Source organism: Anoplolepis gracilipes, chromosome 9 (genome assembly GCF_047496725.1).
Source record: "Anoplolepis gracilipes chromosome 9, ASM4749672v1, whole genome shotgun sequence".
Classification (NCBI taxonomy): Eukaryota; Metazoa; Arthropoda; class Insecta; order Hymenoptera; family Formicidae; genus Anoplolepis; species Anoplolepis gracilipes.
In genome coordinates, this window is record NC_132978.1 from 8,018,427 (window position 1) to 8,034,120 (window position 15,694).

Sequence of the window (15,694 nt, forward strand, 5' to 3'; positions counted from 1 at the left end):
ACAAGATGATACCAAAGTTTCGTGATGAAAGTTAAGTTGTCTTTAAGAGAGCGATACGAGAGCACGGCGAAGCGAAAAGCAAAGACCGGTCGTCGTCGTCGTCGTCGTCGTCATCATCGTCGTCGTGAGCGTGGTAGCCGAACTTTCAAGATTTTCTTCATCGTTTTTTCGCAAATTAATGCTCTCGCTTGAGATAAAAATTTGCTGAGCCTCGCGCACACTAAAAAAGGAAAAGAGAAATATTTACCCTTCTGGGGAAGCGAGAAGTTGGCCGCGTCTCGCGTTTCTACCCTCTGTACTCCTCTTATCACGGAAGTTGGCTATTCTGTCGTAATAACCGGGAACTTTGTTAAACTCTCGTTTAAAGAAAATATCACTTTCTCAAGGCTCTCTCCTTCGGGGCATTAATGGCCCCGATTCATCCCGGTTGTCCGCAGCCGTTCTTATTAACTTAACACAATACACGTCCCGCCCGTCAGCAACAATGTAATTTGAGTGTTTAGGGAGTCGAAGACGAGGCGAGAGAATAGTCGACAATTAATGCCGAGCTAGCGATCGCGGACCGATTTAAGTGAGGCGTTAGCATGCCAAGTACGATAAAATTTGCATAGAACGCGGGATAGACTTAGTCATTCGCCTTATACTGCTCTATTGAGATAAAGATTCAAATTTTGCATACCGCTAGTCCTCATTGCTGCTGGAACATTTAGGCGTTATATTAGTAGATTTACGTAACAAAGATTTGTTGTGCTGTTTTATTTATCTAATGATATTTATATTCTAAGACTTTCGCAATGTAATTAATTTTATCAATTCTTTAAATTGCAAAATTGTTCTTTCTAAAAGTATCGATAATTAAACTATATATATATAAGTTATATAACATATTATAAATATTTAGATTTTATCTTTTTCTTTTCCGTAAAAGAAAGGGATATATAAAAATATTTTTTATCTAATTGATTAATATTTATTAATATTTTTTTATATACGTAAGATAGTATAAATGAATTCGTAACAGTGAAAACTGAAAGCTTTAAATTACCGAAAAGTCATAATAAATTTTTAATTTTGTGTTTTTCATATTGTCGCATATAAAAAAAAATTAAATCAATTTCATGGAGCACTATATGGTTATTTTTATGCTTCTATCAATAATCTAACGTTGTCAGTTTTCTCGTATAACGCGATGAGCGGGTGAAATCAATTTTACACGATATGCTTTCACTTTGTTATCGTGTTGTCAATTTGTCAGCGTATCAAGACTGCTAATAATTTTTCTTGTCGACTCGTTGATGTGTTAAGAAAATTTAAATATGTTAAGGGGATTTAAATTTATTATACTCGCGGGCTTGCTAAATCCTTTTAATATTTTCTTAATAATCAAAATTGTATTCTTAATATCAATATAACTCACAATACAGATATATTGTGATATATTTATGTATAAAAAAATGTTAAAATTTTGTATATTTAATAAAGAAATTGTGTTTCGTATTTACTTTAAGATGTATTAAAAGAATATATATATATATATATATATATATATATATATATATATATATATTTTATTAATATATATTATTATATATTTTATTTTTATAACCGTTTAAAGCGGCGAAATCATAAATGATTTTTCCCAAGTCTATCGTCGAACATCTCGATAGCGAATGATTTCGATGCATCGCGGTACACTTTGCATAACGACGAGATGCGCGATCGAAATAAGAGGATCATTTGTCGAAAGCACGATCTTGCAGCGAGCTGGAACACAAGTTGTTTCGTGCATCGCGGCAAAAAGTATCGGCGCATCTCTGCGATTTTCCATTCACGATAACCTGTCCGCACGGCATAGGAACATCGTGTAGCTGCATCGATACACGTTTAGAAACATTCTCCGTCTTTTAGCCTGTAACTCTTGGTGCATCGCCGGTATCTCGGTTCTACGTGTCGGTACGTATCGCCGGTGGATGGTGTGTCCGTAAGATCTCTGAAATACGTCGAGCGATATTTCGTCCTGTCGAACATCGACGTGCGAGCCTTCACCTCTTACCCCCTTTCTCTGGCTGCAGGCCGATTTCGATCTTAAGACCTATTTTCCGGCATTTCCCTTGAACTAAAAAATTCCGTGTGTAAGACATTCTCAAAGATTTATGTTCGCAACGTGCCCAAAAACTAAGGTAAATCGCGTTATCGTTATATGGACATCGTGCGTCGTGCGTGAATCTCGATCACCCTTTTATTTTCAAATATTGGCAATCGGCTTTGATCGCGACTCAATCTCGTTCAGTCCCTCTATTTTATTTCGATTTGAAAATTCCACGTATATAACAGCATCTACCTCGTGTTTATTTACGATCGATGTGAAAACTGCGATAACTCGACAAAGTTATTGTTCGCGCGCATACATAGTGTATAGAAGATATTGGCCCTTCTCCTTTAGTTATTTTTAACCGCCGTTATTTTTAGCCACGGTTAGTCGATTCTACTAACCGTTCACTTATCGAAATATCGTGTAATTCACGGATGACGAAACTATTGACTCTCAGTGTGCTTTTGACGTGATGTTCTTAATTCATTAAGTCGATATAATCACTTTCAAAACTTATGAATAATGAAAAAGAATATTTGCCGAATGAAAACGTATAATTTTAGAAAGGTACAATTATCGTTTGCGATAACTTTTCACCTTGGTAACGTTTATAAAATTATATTCATGAAGTTTTATGAATTGCATTGACCTCTTTACTTTTAAATTCTTCCATACCGTTATAACCTTTCTAGTTTTCCATTTCTATCATTTCAAAAATGTCGATTTTATCGAAAAAACTGAGTGATTTTGCAAAAATTGTACAACAATCGCAGAGATTTATTACGTAACCTTTTCGCAGTTATTTATATACTATACGCTTAGAAAAAAAAAAAAAAACTGCGATGTGATGGATTTATAGCTCGATTGGGATATCTAATGTGTTCACATGTATCACGAGTACAATATTGTTTGGTTTAACGTCGTCGTACACGCCCGAATTCTCTCAGATTCTTTACAGCGTCGCGCGATACGGTGCGCCCATTTATTTTGATATCAAGTTTCTCGCCGGAGACTACCCGCAGAGAAGCTGCTATAGAAACGGTGCAACCGTTTTATCGCGTTCGAATCTCGATTGCTTAAAGCCGCTAACGTAGTTACGTATTTTACGACGCGGAAAGAAATAACGATGCCGCGTCGGATTCGTACCTTACTTTTACTACTGACCACCACTATTTTTATTCGCTGCCGCACTTACCGATATCCTACAAACGATCGCGATCGTGATACAATGTAAACAGCAAAATGTAAAGCTATACACAGATATATTGTGTGTGTGTAAAAACACATTAATGAACATCAAATGCACCAACTTCGTAACAGTAAAAAATAATATGTTAAAGCTTAAATTAAAACTATATTATAAGCACTGTAGTAGGAAATAATTTTTATTTAATATACATATTAATTAATATTAATTACTTTGTTTAATTTAATTCTCTGTAATTTCTATTTAACATACATATTCCAGAGATCTATATTTTTCAAAATATTTCCATGTAAAATGCTGGCAAAATAATTAAATACATTATAAAATAAAACCATACTTTAAAAATTCGTATTTCAAGAGGGGACTTTCCGACGTCCTTCATTTTACTTTACATTTTATGCAATTTTCGATATTTTTTTGTGAATTTAATATACTTTTTAATTAATGTTACAAGTTTCTAATTTTTAACGAACGCTATTTTTAAATTACCAGCGATAACGACTTTGAGTAGCACAACTGTGAAATCTGATATCTGATTTTTTTGACGTTTAATCGCTCGATTGTTATATGGGATTTCTGTACAATGCAACAAACGCGCATACGTTCTCTTTCGAATTTTTGCTTGGAAATCCGAAACAATTTGTTTGATATTTCAAATAGTTTCGGAAATATTTGTTTATTATATGTATAGTCACTTTCTTCGCTGGTATCTAAAAAAAAAAAAAAAAAAAAACCAGTACCGTAAATTACACATACTCAAAGTGGAAATTTTTCTAAAAGATGTGATATCGACATATTACTACATTTTTATAACAACCATCCTACACTATATTACGTAAAATCGAATATCTAAACGAATTGCCCTGAGCCAGAATTTCACATTGCGCCATCGTTCCAAGCGACTTTTAAATTTTGCTTCAAAAGTGCATAAGTAATTTCTTTCATAGTTATGTTAAAAAAATATAAAAGTTGAAGATGAGTGTGCGCGTAAATATACATAATTTGCTGCATGTTGATATTATCATTGTTCTCGTTTCGTAAATTAAGATGCAGCAAAACAGCAAGGCGACGCGATAGCAGGATCAATTGACTTGATGAGGTGCCGCTTTTATTTTTCACATAATTTTACATAATTATCGATGTGCATACCGATATTGAGAGTCAAAAGTAAAAGCCGATCCTCTCTTCGATCGACATTTCGAATCCGCAAGTGCGATATATTCGAGTACAGGAGCGCGGATGCCGGCTACCGTAACCTGTACCGCGAGATTGAATTATTTTTCTCTCGGAATAATTTCGCCATAAAGTAAGACCAATACAAATGTACATGCGCAAATTCATACACACACACACATACGCCCACCGCTCGTGGCATCATCCCTCTCGAGAGAAGCGATCTCTGCAGCTCTCTTCCTCTCTCTTTCGATCTCAGTCTTTCGTTCTTGTTTCTTGCCAGTAACTTTTCTTTCTCTTTCTCTCTCTCTCTCCTTTCCCCTCCCCTCCATCCTCTCGTTTCAAGCTCACAAACGAGACCACTCGGGGGTAACATCGCTATTTTCCCCCACGTCTCCTTATATTACATTCTATATACGGCCGCGGGGTTGATGGCGATGGAAACTAAAAATTCCTTTCCGCTCCTGTTTCTGTCAGTGAATATCTTATCATAATATCGCGCCGATACTCTATGCTTGCAGAGATCGCCCCAGACCCCTATAAAGTAGTCCTCGCGACTCTCCGACACGTCTAACTCTTGAGGTTTCGTCTCACCGCTCGACCAACCGTTCGACTTTGCTACGTGCAAAACAGCCGCAAGGATTCAAATACAGTTTTGACACATCTCGAAATATCTGGCAATATCGCATCTTCGATTTGACCGATCGAGAGATTGTAGTCGCGGCTTTCGTTTCGATGTAGCCACGATGCACCGAGACAAAATGTCGCCGGATGCTGCGCGTCCGATGCATCGGCCAAAAGCATGTCTCGGCGATGAAACGGTATTTGCAAACTTTGACTTCGCGTGTGTTTCAATATCGTGCCACGTGTCCGCGCGCGATGTAGCCGTTGTTTGTTTAAACTTTTCGTTTTTTCTCGGAGCCCACGTCTCCACCATATTGCACCAACAAAGAAAAGGTTTTCGTTTATAAAAATGTATAGCGCCTCGTAATACTTGCAACTTCGACTTGCACTTTTTTTTTCAGCACCGTATTCGCCGGCTCGATTTTACGGTGCCGGCCAGGTGGAAAGAATCGCCGGTACTTTCGCAAAATAAAGCCAGTGCATTGTTCTCGAGAGCGGAAAGGATGAATCAAGAGGGATGAATTTCTAGATTCTTTTATTACAGGAAAATTGGAGAACTCGGGAGATCAGTTACGTTATTTTCCTCTAGAAATAGAAAGATGATAGGAATGAAAATCTCTACACAAACTTACTGAAAAATCATATAAGTCTTTTCATTAAACAATGAGATTCCATAACAAATGACATTCACGCGAAATGTTACATATTCGAAAGTGGAAGGGACGAGTTCACTAACAGTTATATGATTTTACCAGCAGGTGTGAAGTTCTCAGATCTTATGGCATAATCGCAAATTAAATGACGCTTTTGTAATATGATATCGTACAAATTTTCACTGGGCGATTCTAACATTTGATAAATGTGTAATTCCTTTTCCTTCCCTTATCTTCATGCTCAGATTACATACAATATACGAAGCACATTGTAAGCTATGATATGTTCACACCGCTTTGTACGAGGCATTTGCATTAGGTGCATATAAGCGAGCGAGCGTGAGCTTATTGTAAGCTATAGTATGTTCACAAAAGCCACGAACAAGGTATTTACAATATATTTTAGATTAAAGCTATTGTCATGAAGAATTCATCAACGTCTATCTAAAGTTGGGGTTTTTTTTTGATGAATATTCATTATTATATTTATATCAGTTTCGTAACATCACACGATTCTTATGCATGGAGTAACTCGACACATCTATGCCAACAAGCTGCAATTTGAAACTTGACAGGAAATTAAAACTATATCTCACCGTTCGAAATACAGCATTATACGCGTCAACAAGCCGTTAATCGTCATTATTGCGCCGTCAGGTGTGTTTTAACGAGAACAACGAATCATGAACATCGAAGCTGCATTCACCTCGAGTGACATAAAATATGTCAAAGCAACCCACGAAAAAATGGTATAATATGGCCAGATAAATATATATATATATATATTTAATTATGAAATGATCTGATAATATATGTAATTTTACATGATATGTGATGATATTATATAAAATTACATATATGTTATTAGATCTTTTCATAATTGTGTATATTTACATTACCATATTATATCATTTTTTCGGAAAGGCGCGTGTGCTAAGTTTCACATAAAATAATATGTTTATACGAGACCAAATATTTAAAACCTTATTTGATGTTACGCGAAATAGTATAAGTTGAACTGACGATATTAGTTTTACATTCTCGACATGACATACCGCTTCTATATCATCGAAAAGTATCAATAAATTCATAAAAAAATATTTATTAAATTATTTCACATGAAGATGTTATTGCGTAACGTATGCACGGTAAGCAATAATTAGCGATAATTACAATATTTACAATAAAACAATCCAAATATTTTATAAATAATGTGTTTTTTTGTGAAAAAATTGTTTAAAGTTATCTTGATATTTTCAATCTGCGCATCGATGTTATGTATTTATTCATTGTGTTATATTTCGCTTATCGTGTAACAAACATTTTTAATAAAATACTCAGCAAACGAATAATAACATTATAACTTGGTGATTCCGAATATAATAACTTTTATATACTCAATTCACACAAGTGATTTAAAGAAAATTTTAATATATGAAATTTTATTATCAAGATATTCAATAACGAATATTAAAAATGCGCCAAATGCAATAATATTTAAAATATTTAGCTAAAAAAATTACTCTGCGCCTGCCACAAAAGATACGCTGATTAAAATTACGCTCTTAAGAGTTCCCACAAGTTCTGTATAACACAGCTTAACTTTTATCCAGGCAATCTATTTCGAAACGTAAATGAGAACAGCCTTATTCCTCTCTCTCTCTCTCTCTCTCTCTCTCTCTCTCTCTCTCTCTCTCTCTCAGAATTTTGTTTAAAAAAGTTTCGATTGAGTTTTTTATAAGGTATCATAAAAGAGTCACGTTGTGCGAATAAAAAATCTCGAAATGCTTAAATTGAATTGAAAGCATTAACGCGAAGCTTCTTTCGGTTCACAGATGTGCCGAGCTTTTCCGAGCCGATCGGCAATGTGACCGCCGCCATCGGCAAAGAGGTTGCCCTCTCCTGTACCATCAGGAAAGTGGGAAATTACAAGGTAAGCAGCCGGCGAATTTTCAACGGCAAGAAACGGGCGCGAGCGGCGCGATGCCGCGGCGCTCGCGGGAGAGCAAGCATCGGGCGCTAATTAGAGTCGAGTCGGAGAATGCATATAAGCGCGCGCGTTGCCAGAGCGATAAGAGAATCTGAAATTCGGGTAATCCCATGGAAATAAATGGGTCGCTCCGGGCTGGCTCTGGCAGATGTCAGCGTATACCGGTGTCTTTTTGCACGCTCTCCATTTACCGTTTCTTGTATTTTTCCGCGGGTGTGAATCGCAGGCGCCAGTTTTCCGCTCGAAATAAGTCGAGGTAATGCACTTCAGAGTCGTTAAGCGAAGGGGAAACTATTAAATGTATATGCCGATTCTTATTAGAATAAACTGCACCAGGCGAATAACTTGATCAAAGAGCATCCTTATACTTATTCTCGTTGTACCAAGAAAGTTTCATTTTAATTTAATTTCGTATGCATTAAATATGAAAGTAAAAACTTTATTTTGTGTATACACTAAGCATATATGAGAAATTCAATAATGCTCGATTTATCTCGGGATAATTTTTTCTTGCTCGTATCTGGAGATTAAGTTGCCTCGGGTTAGTAAGATAAGTGGTTAATACCGAGCATGGAAACAATTTTATGCATTTCACGTTGAGTCTTCCCGGTAATACTCGAAAAATAAAGAGAGCGAAGAATAACAAGGCACCCCGACGCGATTTATGCAATATATATGTTCGGCACAGCAATTTACAATGCAAATGTATAGCGTATATTCAATAAGCCACGCGTAAACGCCTGCTAGTGGCACATACAAATGTTTATTTTTCGCAGAATATCGAAATTGCCATTTGGTCTTCAAGCTTTTCGCTATTGAGTGCAGCATTGCGCATATATAATATATATATATATATATATTTATATATATCATATAAATCGATTAATTAGAGCTTAAGTTAAAGCACACGCGCGCGCACGAACGAATTGTGAAATATATGATTCGTCGGACAATTCCCATAGACATCGCACCGCTGATTTTTTCCCGGAATAAAGCTTTGACGTACGATTAAACCGCTCGCGTCAGCGCATCGCCATTATTTTATGTTATTTTAGCCACGGTGCTTTTAACACTACATACCTGACCGCCTGTAAAATAAAATTCGATAACCGCAAATTTGTATGCTGTCGACCTTGCTGATCTGTAATCCCGAATGAATGCATCTTTCTCAATTGATTGTCAATTATAGCGATACCGTGAAAAGAGAGCACAAAAATTACATGGATTTTATAGAAAGTGTTACTGTTCGGATATCGAAATAGTAAATAAAGCTTCTAATAATGGTAAAACAGAAAGAGATATAGTATATATAATATAAAAATAAAATTTATTCTAAATTATACATACAGAAACGAATATATCTTAATTAAACACAAAAGCCGTCTTTTAATCTCGTAGAAAATAAAATATTAAATTATAAAATATAAAAGTATAATTAATAAAATCTTATTGAATAAACATCAATTATTTATATGTGTAATATTAGTTTTAATAAAAAATAAAGTGTGTAATATATATATTGTATATATAAGATATAAACAATCTAACGAAAATGCTAAATTATAAAATAATATATGTCTAACACAATAAAAGCATATAAATTAATAAAATTATATTCTTTCTTCTCTTTTCAAAATATATATATTTCTAAATATAAAGTACAATAACATAACGATTATAAAAAGATAAAAAAAAACCAAATACAACCAATTTTTAATTGTTGGAATAAATATAGAACAATGTTCCTCTCTCATATCTGGTTTCGCATAAATACATAAAAAAAACAAACAAGAGAAAAAATAAAAAGAGCTAGCTAATAGTCATATAGCTATAAAGGTTCAAACCTTATAAAAAAATATCGATTCTATTTCGCGATTACCGAGATCAAATTAACAGGTCACTTTTTCGTATATTTTGCGGACTTTTCTTGTTAGATAACATTTCGTATCTGCAGACAGCCGAATTGCATCTAAGTAGCTTAATTAAATGTTTGAGTGGCATAATATTCTGATATTCTGACTCGTGCAATACTATCGTAGCGTTAATGTTCTCAGCCGGTATAATTATCTTGTTTAATTTATTCTACGGCATCTTGTAGTTTACGATCCAGTAATTTATTCTAGGTATGAAATATGTACGCGGATAAGACAGTAATATACCTTTGCAATCGCAAGCTCTTTCATGCGTGAATTATATGTATGTACGCACAATATACTTTTATTTTCTTTTTTCTTTCTGCCTATGTAATTTTACACGAGCACAACAAAATCGAATATACTTCGCGGTTGGTCGAAAAACACTCTGAGCAATGGCTGTTTGCTGTTCGGTATACACGTGCGGCTAATACTTTTTTATACGTGCGCTATTTTTATGCACTCCGCCACATCCCAGAACTATGGCCCGTCTGCAAACAGACTCGCATATTTGTACACCATGGATAGACAGTAATAAAAGCGCTTTATGCATGTGTTTGCGCAGTTACAAAGAAATGTTGCAATAATGGAATATCTTTCAACGTAGGTAAAAGGTAAGTTTAATACTTGTTATTAATGTGAAATTTGATGCAAAACATCGTAAGAGAATTTGAGTATTTTTCACTATAATTTTGCATCGTTTGACATTTATCTATTAAAGATAGAAGAAATGTACGTCAGTGCAATGCAAAAGAATATATATAACACGCAATATATTTTTAAATTATATTAATAATCATTTAAATAATGCGTACTCTCTATCATATATTTTTATCTTTATTATTAAATAATATTGTATTGTTTTATATTATATAAATTATATAATAAATATATTATATAAGTTATATTAATAAAAAATTATTAAACCATGCAGAGATATGACACAAAAGACTCGAAAATTTAATAGTTTGAAATAAATTTAAATCATCGTTGCGTAAATTGCGGCAAAAAATACTGTCTCCAAAATAGCACGAAAAATGGGTAAAATGGTTATTTATCGCGCACGCGTTTATATTCATCGCAAGAAACACATGCATCCGCGAGCGAGAACTTAACATCCATTGTAAACCGAAGTTGTAGGTTTGTAACTCAAACTGTGCATAACGACTTCGCCGCTAACACGTCGCTAATTAAGACACTTCACAGCACTTTATTCTCGCGCGCACTTAACACTTTAGTGTCAAAAATACTAAAACCGAGTCAAATATGTATATATACACACGCATTTCTCTCAAATATAGATATCGAATATATCGTCTCAGTGAGAAAAAGAAACTGCTCGATTTTTTATAAAGTACTTATCCCTAGCATTGATTACGGATCGTGAAACGATCTTTGACAATTTCTAATTTTTCGATGTTATAAATTTTATTTGTATTACAGAAATACATCGCGATTTATACACGATTTTTTTAGACGGTTTCTTTTATACCTGTTATCTAAAATAAGTACTCATTTCTTTTCATAAATACTAATTTCGAATACAGTTATCATCCGGTGCAAAATTATTTTAAATTTGTTTTGCAATTAATTATGCGATTAATTATTAATATTAATTATACATAGAATTTATACATATATATCATTTAATAAGCTAAATAAATAACTTCTAAAGCCTATGTGTGGTTAAAGGAAACTTAGTTTAGTAATATTTGTACAACTAGTTCACTCTTAAATGTACATTCCATTTGAAACGACATGATTCAGTAGTCAAGCCTGAAAACGATCAGACAGAATATATAATTTTCGACTTGGTAAATATTTCCAATTTTCACTGAGTTAACATTTCAAATATCAATGCTAAGTTTCTCCGGAATTATACAGAAAGATTTCTTAATTATTTTAGAATAATTGATATAATAAAAAAGATTTACTGAAGGTTTGATAATTGCAAACGTATTAGAAATAATTATGTAATATGTTTCTGTTGAATTTATTTTATGTAAATAATATGAAACAAGAAAGGGAAAAAAAAGAAATCACAAACGAAAGACATATATGTATATGCAAAACATGCCTAATTCATAAAATAATGCGATTAAAGAATTATACAATAGTTGGAGTCTATAATTTAAAAGACACTTTACATAACCGAAACGATTTATATATTCAGTGTTTTCAGCTAATCAAATACTTCTCAATCAAAGTTTTATTCGTTGAACACCGTCAACTAGTAAGGAAACCGATTCTAAAGAGCGATCATAATGAATGAAAGGAAACGGAAGCAGCTACCGTCATTGACACAAAAGTACGATTTTAAAAGTGTGCCATTTTCAAGAGATTATAAAACGCCTTTCGCGACAAGTAGATAAAAATTCACGGACGCGCGCATACAAACATACACACACTCATACATGCACACGCATACAGTTGCATGCACACCGATCCACTTTAACAGAGGCTCTTTCTCTCAGCGCTTTATCTTCGTGGAGTTCCTCAGTGTTTTCTTACTATTCTTGTGCTCGTCTCGATCTTTCTAAAGCCTTCTACCTAAACGAAAAAAAGACACAGACAAGCTTGAAGCTTTTAGTATCCGCGGCACCTTTTCAAGGAAGTAAAACGAGGCAAATCGCTGAGATGCAGCGCAGCAGATTGGTGTCTACCTCTTTTCCCCCGTCGACGCGAAAGACGGATCAAGAAAAAAATGGACGAAGATATCTTCTGTGAGATGTACGTGACGGCTACGATCCCTTAAACGTTCTCATTTGCACCATCGCGAAAGTCGAAACGCGCTCTCGAAAGAAATCAAAGCGTTTTTCTCACATTCTAGCGCAAAGGGAGCACTAAACGTAAAGTATAGAATATTTTCGCGAAATTCTTGCTGTACTTTTTGTTTTGCTTCTTGCGTCGAATGCAACCAAAATCCCTATTAATTTTTCTCTTTTTTAACATGTCAGATGCTAACTAAAGAAAATCTCTATATTGAGAATAATCAATTAATTTAACTCATCACATAAATTGCGATCGAATTGCTTACAACGTTGCTTAACTTAATTGTTTATTCGCATAATCGCGAATATTGGCAAGCTTAAAGCGATTTAGATCATTTCACATAAGATCGTCCATTATCGGAGACTAACGGTGAAATAGGATAGGCGCCATACACTTGGGCCGATGAAACATAATAGCAAATATCCGATAAACATAAATCCACGAACCCTTCCTTGATATCCGTACATAATCCAATTATACTTCAGGCAATGTGCGCGAAATGAAGGAAGATTGCGCGATTGTGTAAATAAATATAAATATAGTAATATGTATAGCGAGAAGCGCGTCTAGACGAATTTAGTTGCTTATGGCAATTCATTTATCACTGTCAACTCTTTCCTTCTCTCTCTTTCTCTCTTTCACGAGATATCGTCCTTTATAGTTGAGCGAAGTTGTAAGTTTACTAAGTCATATCTCACTGCCCACTCAAGAGAATGTTCACTTCCTTATTGTTCAGTGAACTTAACACGCGTTATGTAACATGGTCGTGACAGAAACACTTTTTTCTTACATCGTCGCGAGACGCAATCACGAAATATTTTATAATATACTATATATATAATTATAGAGAGAAATTACTTTTAAAGAGATATATAACTATAATTCAGAACATGCCAATAAAACATTTGAAATATTTTTTGCAAGGAAGAGAAGTTACACTGTTCCTCTATTTACGAGACAAGACCGATAAGAACCCATCAGCCCTATGCTTCGTCGCTCGTCTTCTTGCACTTCCTCCGTAATACCAATTTAACCGTCAACAATACACGAGGAGAAACTTCGGCGTCTTTCCTTTTTCGCTCCTTCTCCATCCCCATTTCATTCCTCTCCGTCACGGCCTACCTCCCAAGGGCCTATCCAGGCCCTTCCCATCAAGCATCGACGAAAGCATTTTCGGAAATACCGAAAACGAGGAGGAGGAGATGTGCCAAGCAAGCAGCAGCAACTGTGGCAGCAGATTGTTGGCGTAGCAAGGAGGATGCGGCAGAACTAAGAGAGGAGAGGGATGCGAGTTGGCCGGAGTGGTGTTTCCCCGGGGTAAGCATGAACATATACTTGCCCGGGGCTTATTCAGACAAATCGGTGATTGCTGCGGAGGCGAGCGAAAAGGTAGCTCGCAGTCGCCTCCACTGCCGCTGCCACCACCATCACCATCGCCATCATTTTCACTAACACTACCAGGCCGCTCGTTGCCTTTGCCATCAGCACACCGCATCGAAGCACTCCGCGTCGCAAACACGTTGCGCTTCCTATCGGTGCAACGATAGAACGAGACACTTCACTGAAATCCTCCGTGAATGCAGAGGTAGAACGACAGAGACGAACGGTCACACAGACAGAGAAATAACAGAGGCGGAAGTGGCAGAATAGAGAAGACTGTGGTGTGGAGGGTTATCTGTGAGATGGTGAGAGAGGAAGAAAGAGAGATAGAAAGCGAGAGCGAAGGGCAGAGAGAACGCAGTCGGACTGAAGAGCAGCCGGAGAAAGAGAAGAATGATTGTTTCCATGATTACAATGGAGAGAGGAAAAGGGGAGACGGCCCGGGTAGGACAGGGCAGAACGCAAGGGTGGCGGACGTGGGTAAAGCGGTATGAGGAGCAATCTCTTAGCGCTAACGTAGATTCGTGGGACGGGGTCTTTCGAAATATTACACCGAAGAGGTACCGACCATCGCCGACGCGAACGCGGACGTACCCACCGGGGAATTTCGTAACTGCGCGGGTAATGTGTGTCAGCCATCGAGTCTGTCTGAAGTGCTTTCCCGAGGAAAATACTTTGCACCTCGTTTGGATGCCGGAAGATGCAAGCAAAGAAAGAGAGAGAGAGAGAGAGAGACTCGTTACGTCACGTCGTAGCTGTCGGCACTGGTTCCGTCACGGACGATTCATGGAGGAAGATTTATATTCCAAGTACGAAGAAACGTAAGCCTCAGATTCAAGGTGCTAATGCTCTTACAAAAGGCTAGTGGTGGAAATAGCGGTCGAGCGGTTCCGTCCGGGGGAAAAGTATAGAACTCGTTTTTAATTTATCAACCCCGGGAGAGAGAAAGTCTTTCTCTACGTCTCTTTCTGTTGTAATGAACGTTTCTTGTTGCAACGAGCCAGCGTGGAAAATCTCCGGATAAAAGCGTACCGGAGACGAGAGTAGCGTAACTACGGACAAGAACGTATACGAATAACTAGAGAAATAGTATTTCAGTTATTAAATTAAGCAACACACAATGAAACTGCGCACTCGGGAGAAGTAATTTTCGAACTGCGATGAAAAGAAGGAATCGTGTGCAACGATTGGCGTGCAACGTTCCATCGAGCGATCAGTTTTCCCACTCAAAGGCTTCAACCGATTACACATTGCCTTCGAATATCTCGCTAATCTTATCAAGCTTTGTTCTGCGCGCAATCACTTCGCGCAATTATTACTGATAGTAAGTTCAATCAACAATTAGTTACTTGTTAATTATCTGGATATTATTTACTTAGCAAATTAACTGGTTATATATAGTATTATATATAAAATTCTCATATTTTTGTCAGTAAATTTTATTACTGCATGTTTTAAAGATAATTGCATATACTTAATGTCTCGCGCGATTCATATTCCTAAACATGATACATAATTGATGCAATGTACAATTATTATATATAAATACATCATTATATTATATGTAAATGCATCATTATATTATATAAATTAAATAAATAAATATTAGATAATTAAATAATAAATGTATAATTATTAGATTATTGTTTGGATCGTCCATTATCGGATCAAATGCTCATTAAGAGGTATATCTTGTCTACTCATTTTTAAAATAGTAGTAAATTATGTATTTAAATATTCTTATCTTTTCATATTTAATTAAGGGATACTTTCAGTAGACAAAAATGCTTTATGCAGGAGAGAGCGGTTTATATCTCTAACAGTCTAATTAATAGCAAAGTCTCTTTGATACAAGGATTATCATTAAGGACCTTCAACGTTTACCACGAA

At 35.7% G+C, this 15,694-nt stretch overlaps 1 protein-coding gene across 4 annotated transcripts in view; it reads left to right on the plus strand.

The window, feature by feature from the left end:
- The window catches only part of LOC140669189 (lachesin), a 46,348-nt gene that overhangs the window by 19,932 nt on the left and 10,722 nt on the right, over positions 1–15,694 (plus strand). For all 4 annotated transcript variants that reach the window (XM_072898784.1, XM_072898785.1, XM_072898786.1 and 1 more), the window contains one exon: positions 7,585–7,682. In XM_072898784.1, the coding sequence (XP_072754885.1) occupies positions 7,585–7,682 (98 nt within the window). The remainder of the gene's footprint in view (positions 1–7,584; positions 7,683–15,694) is intronic.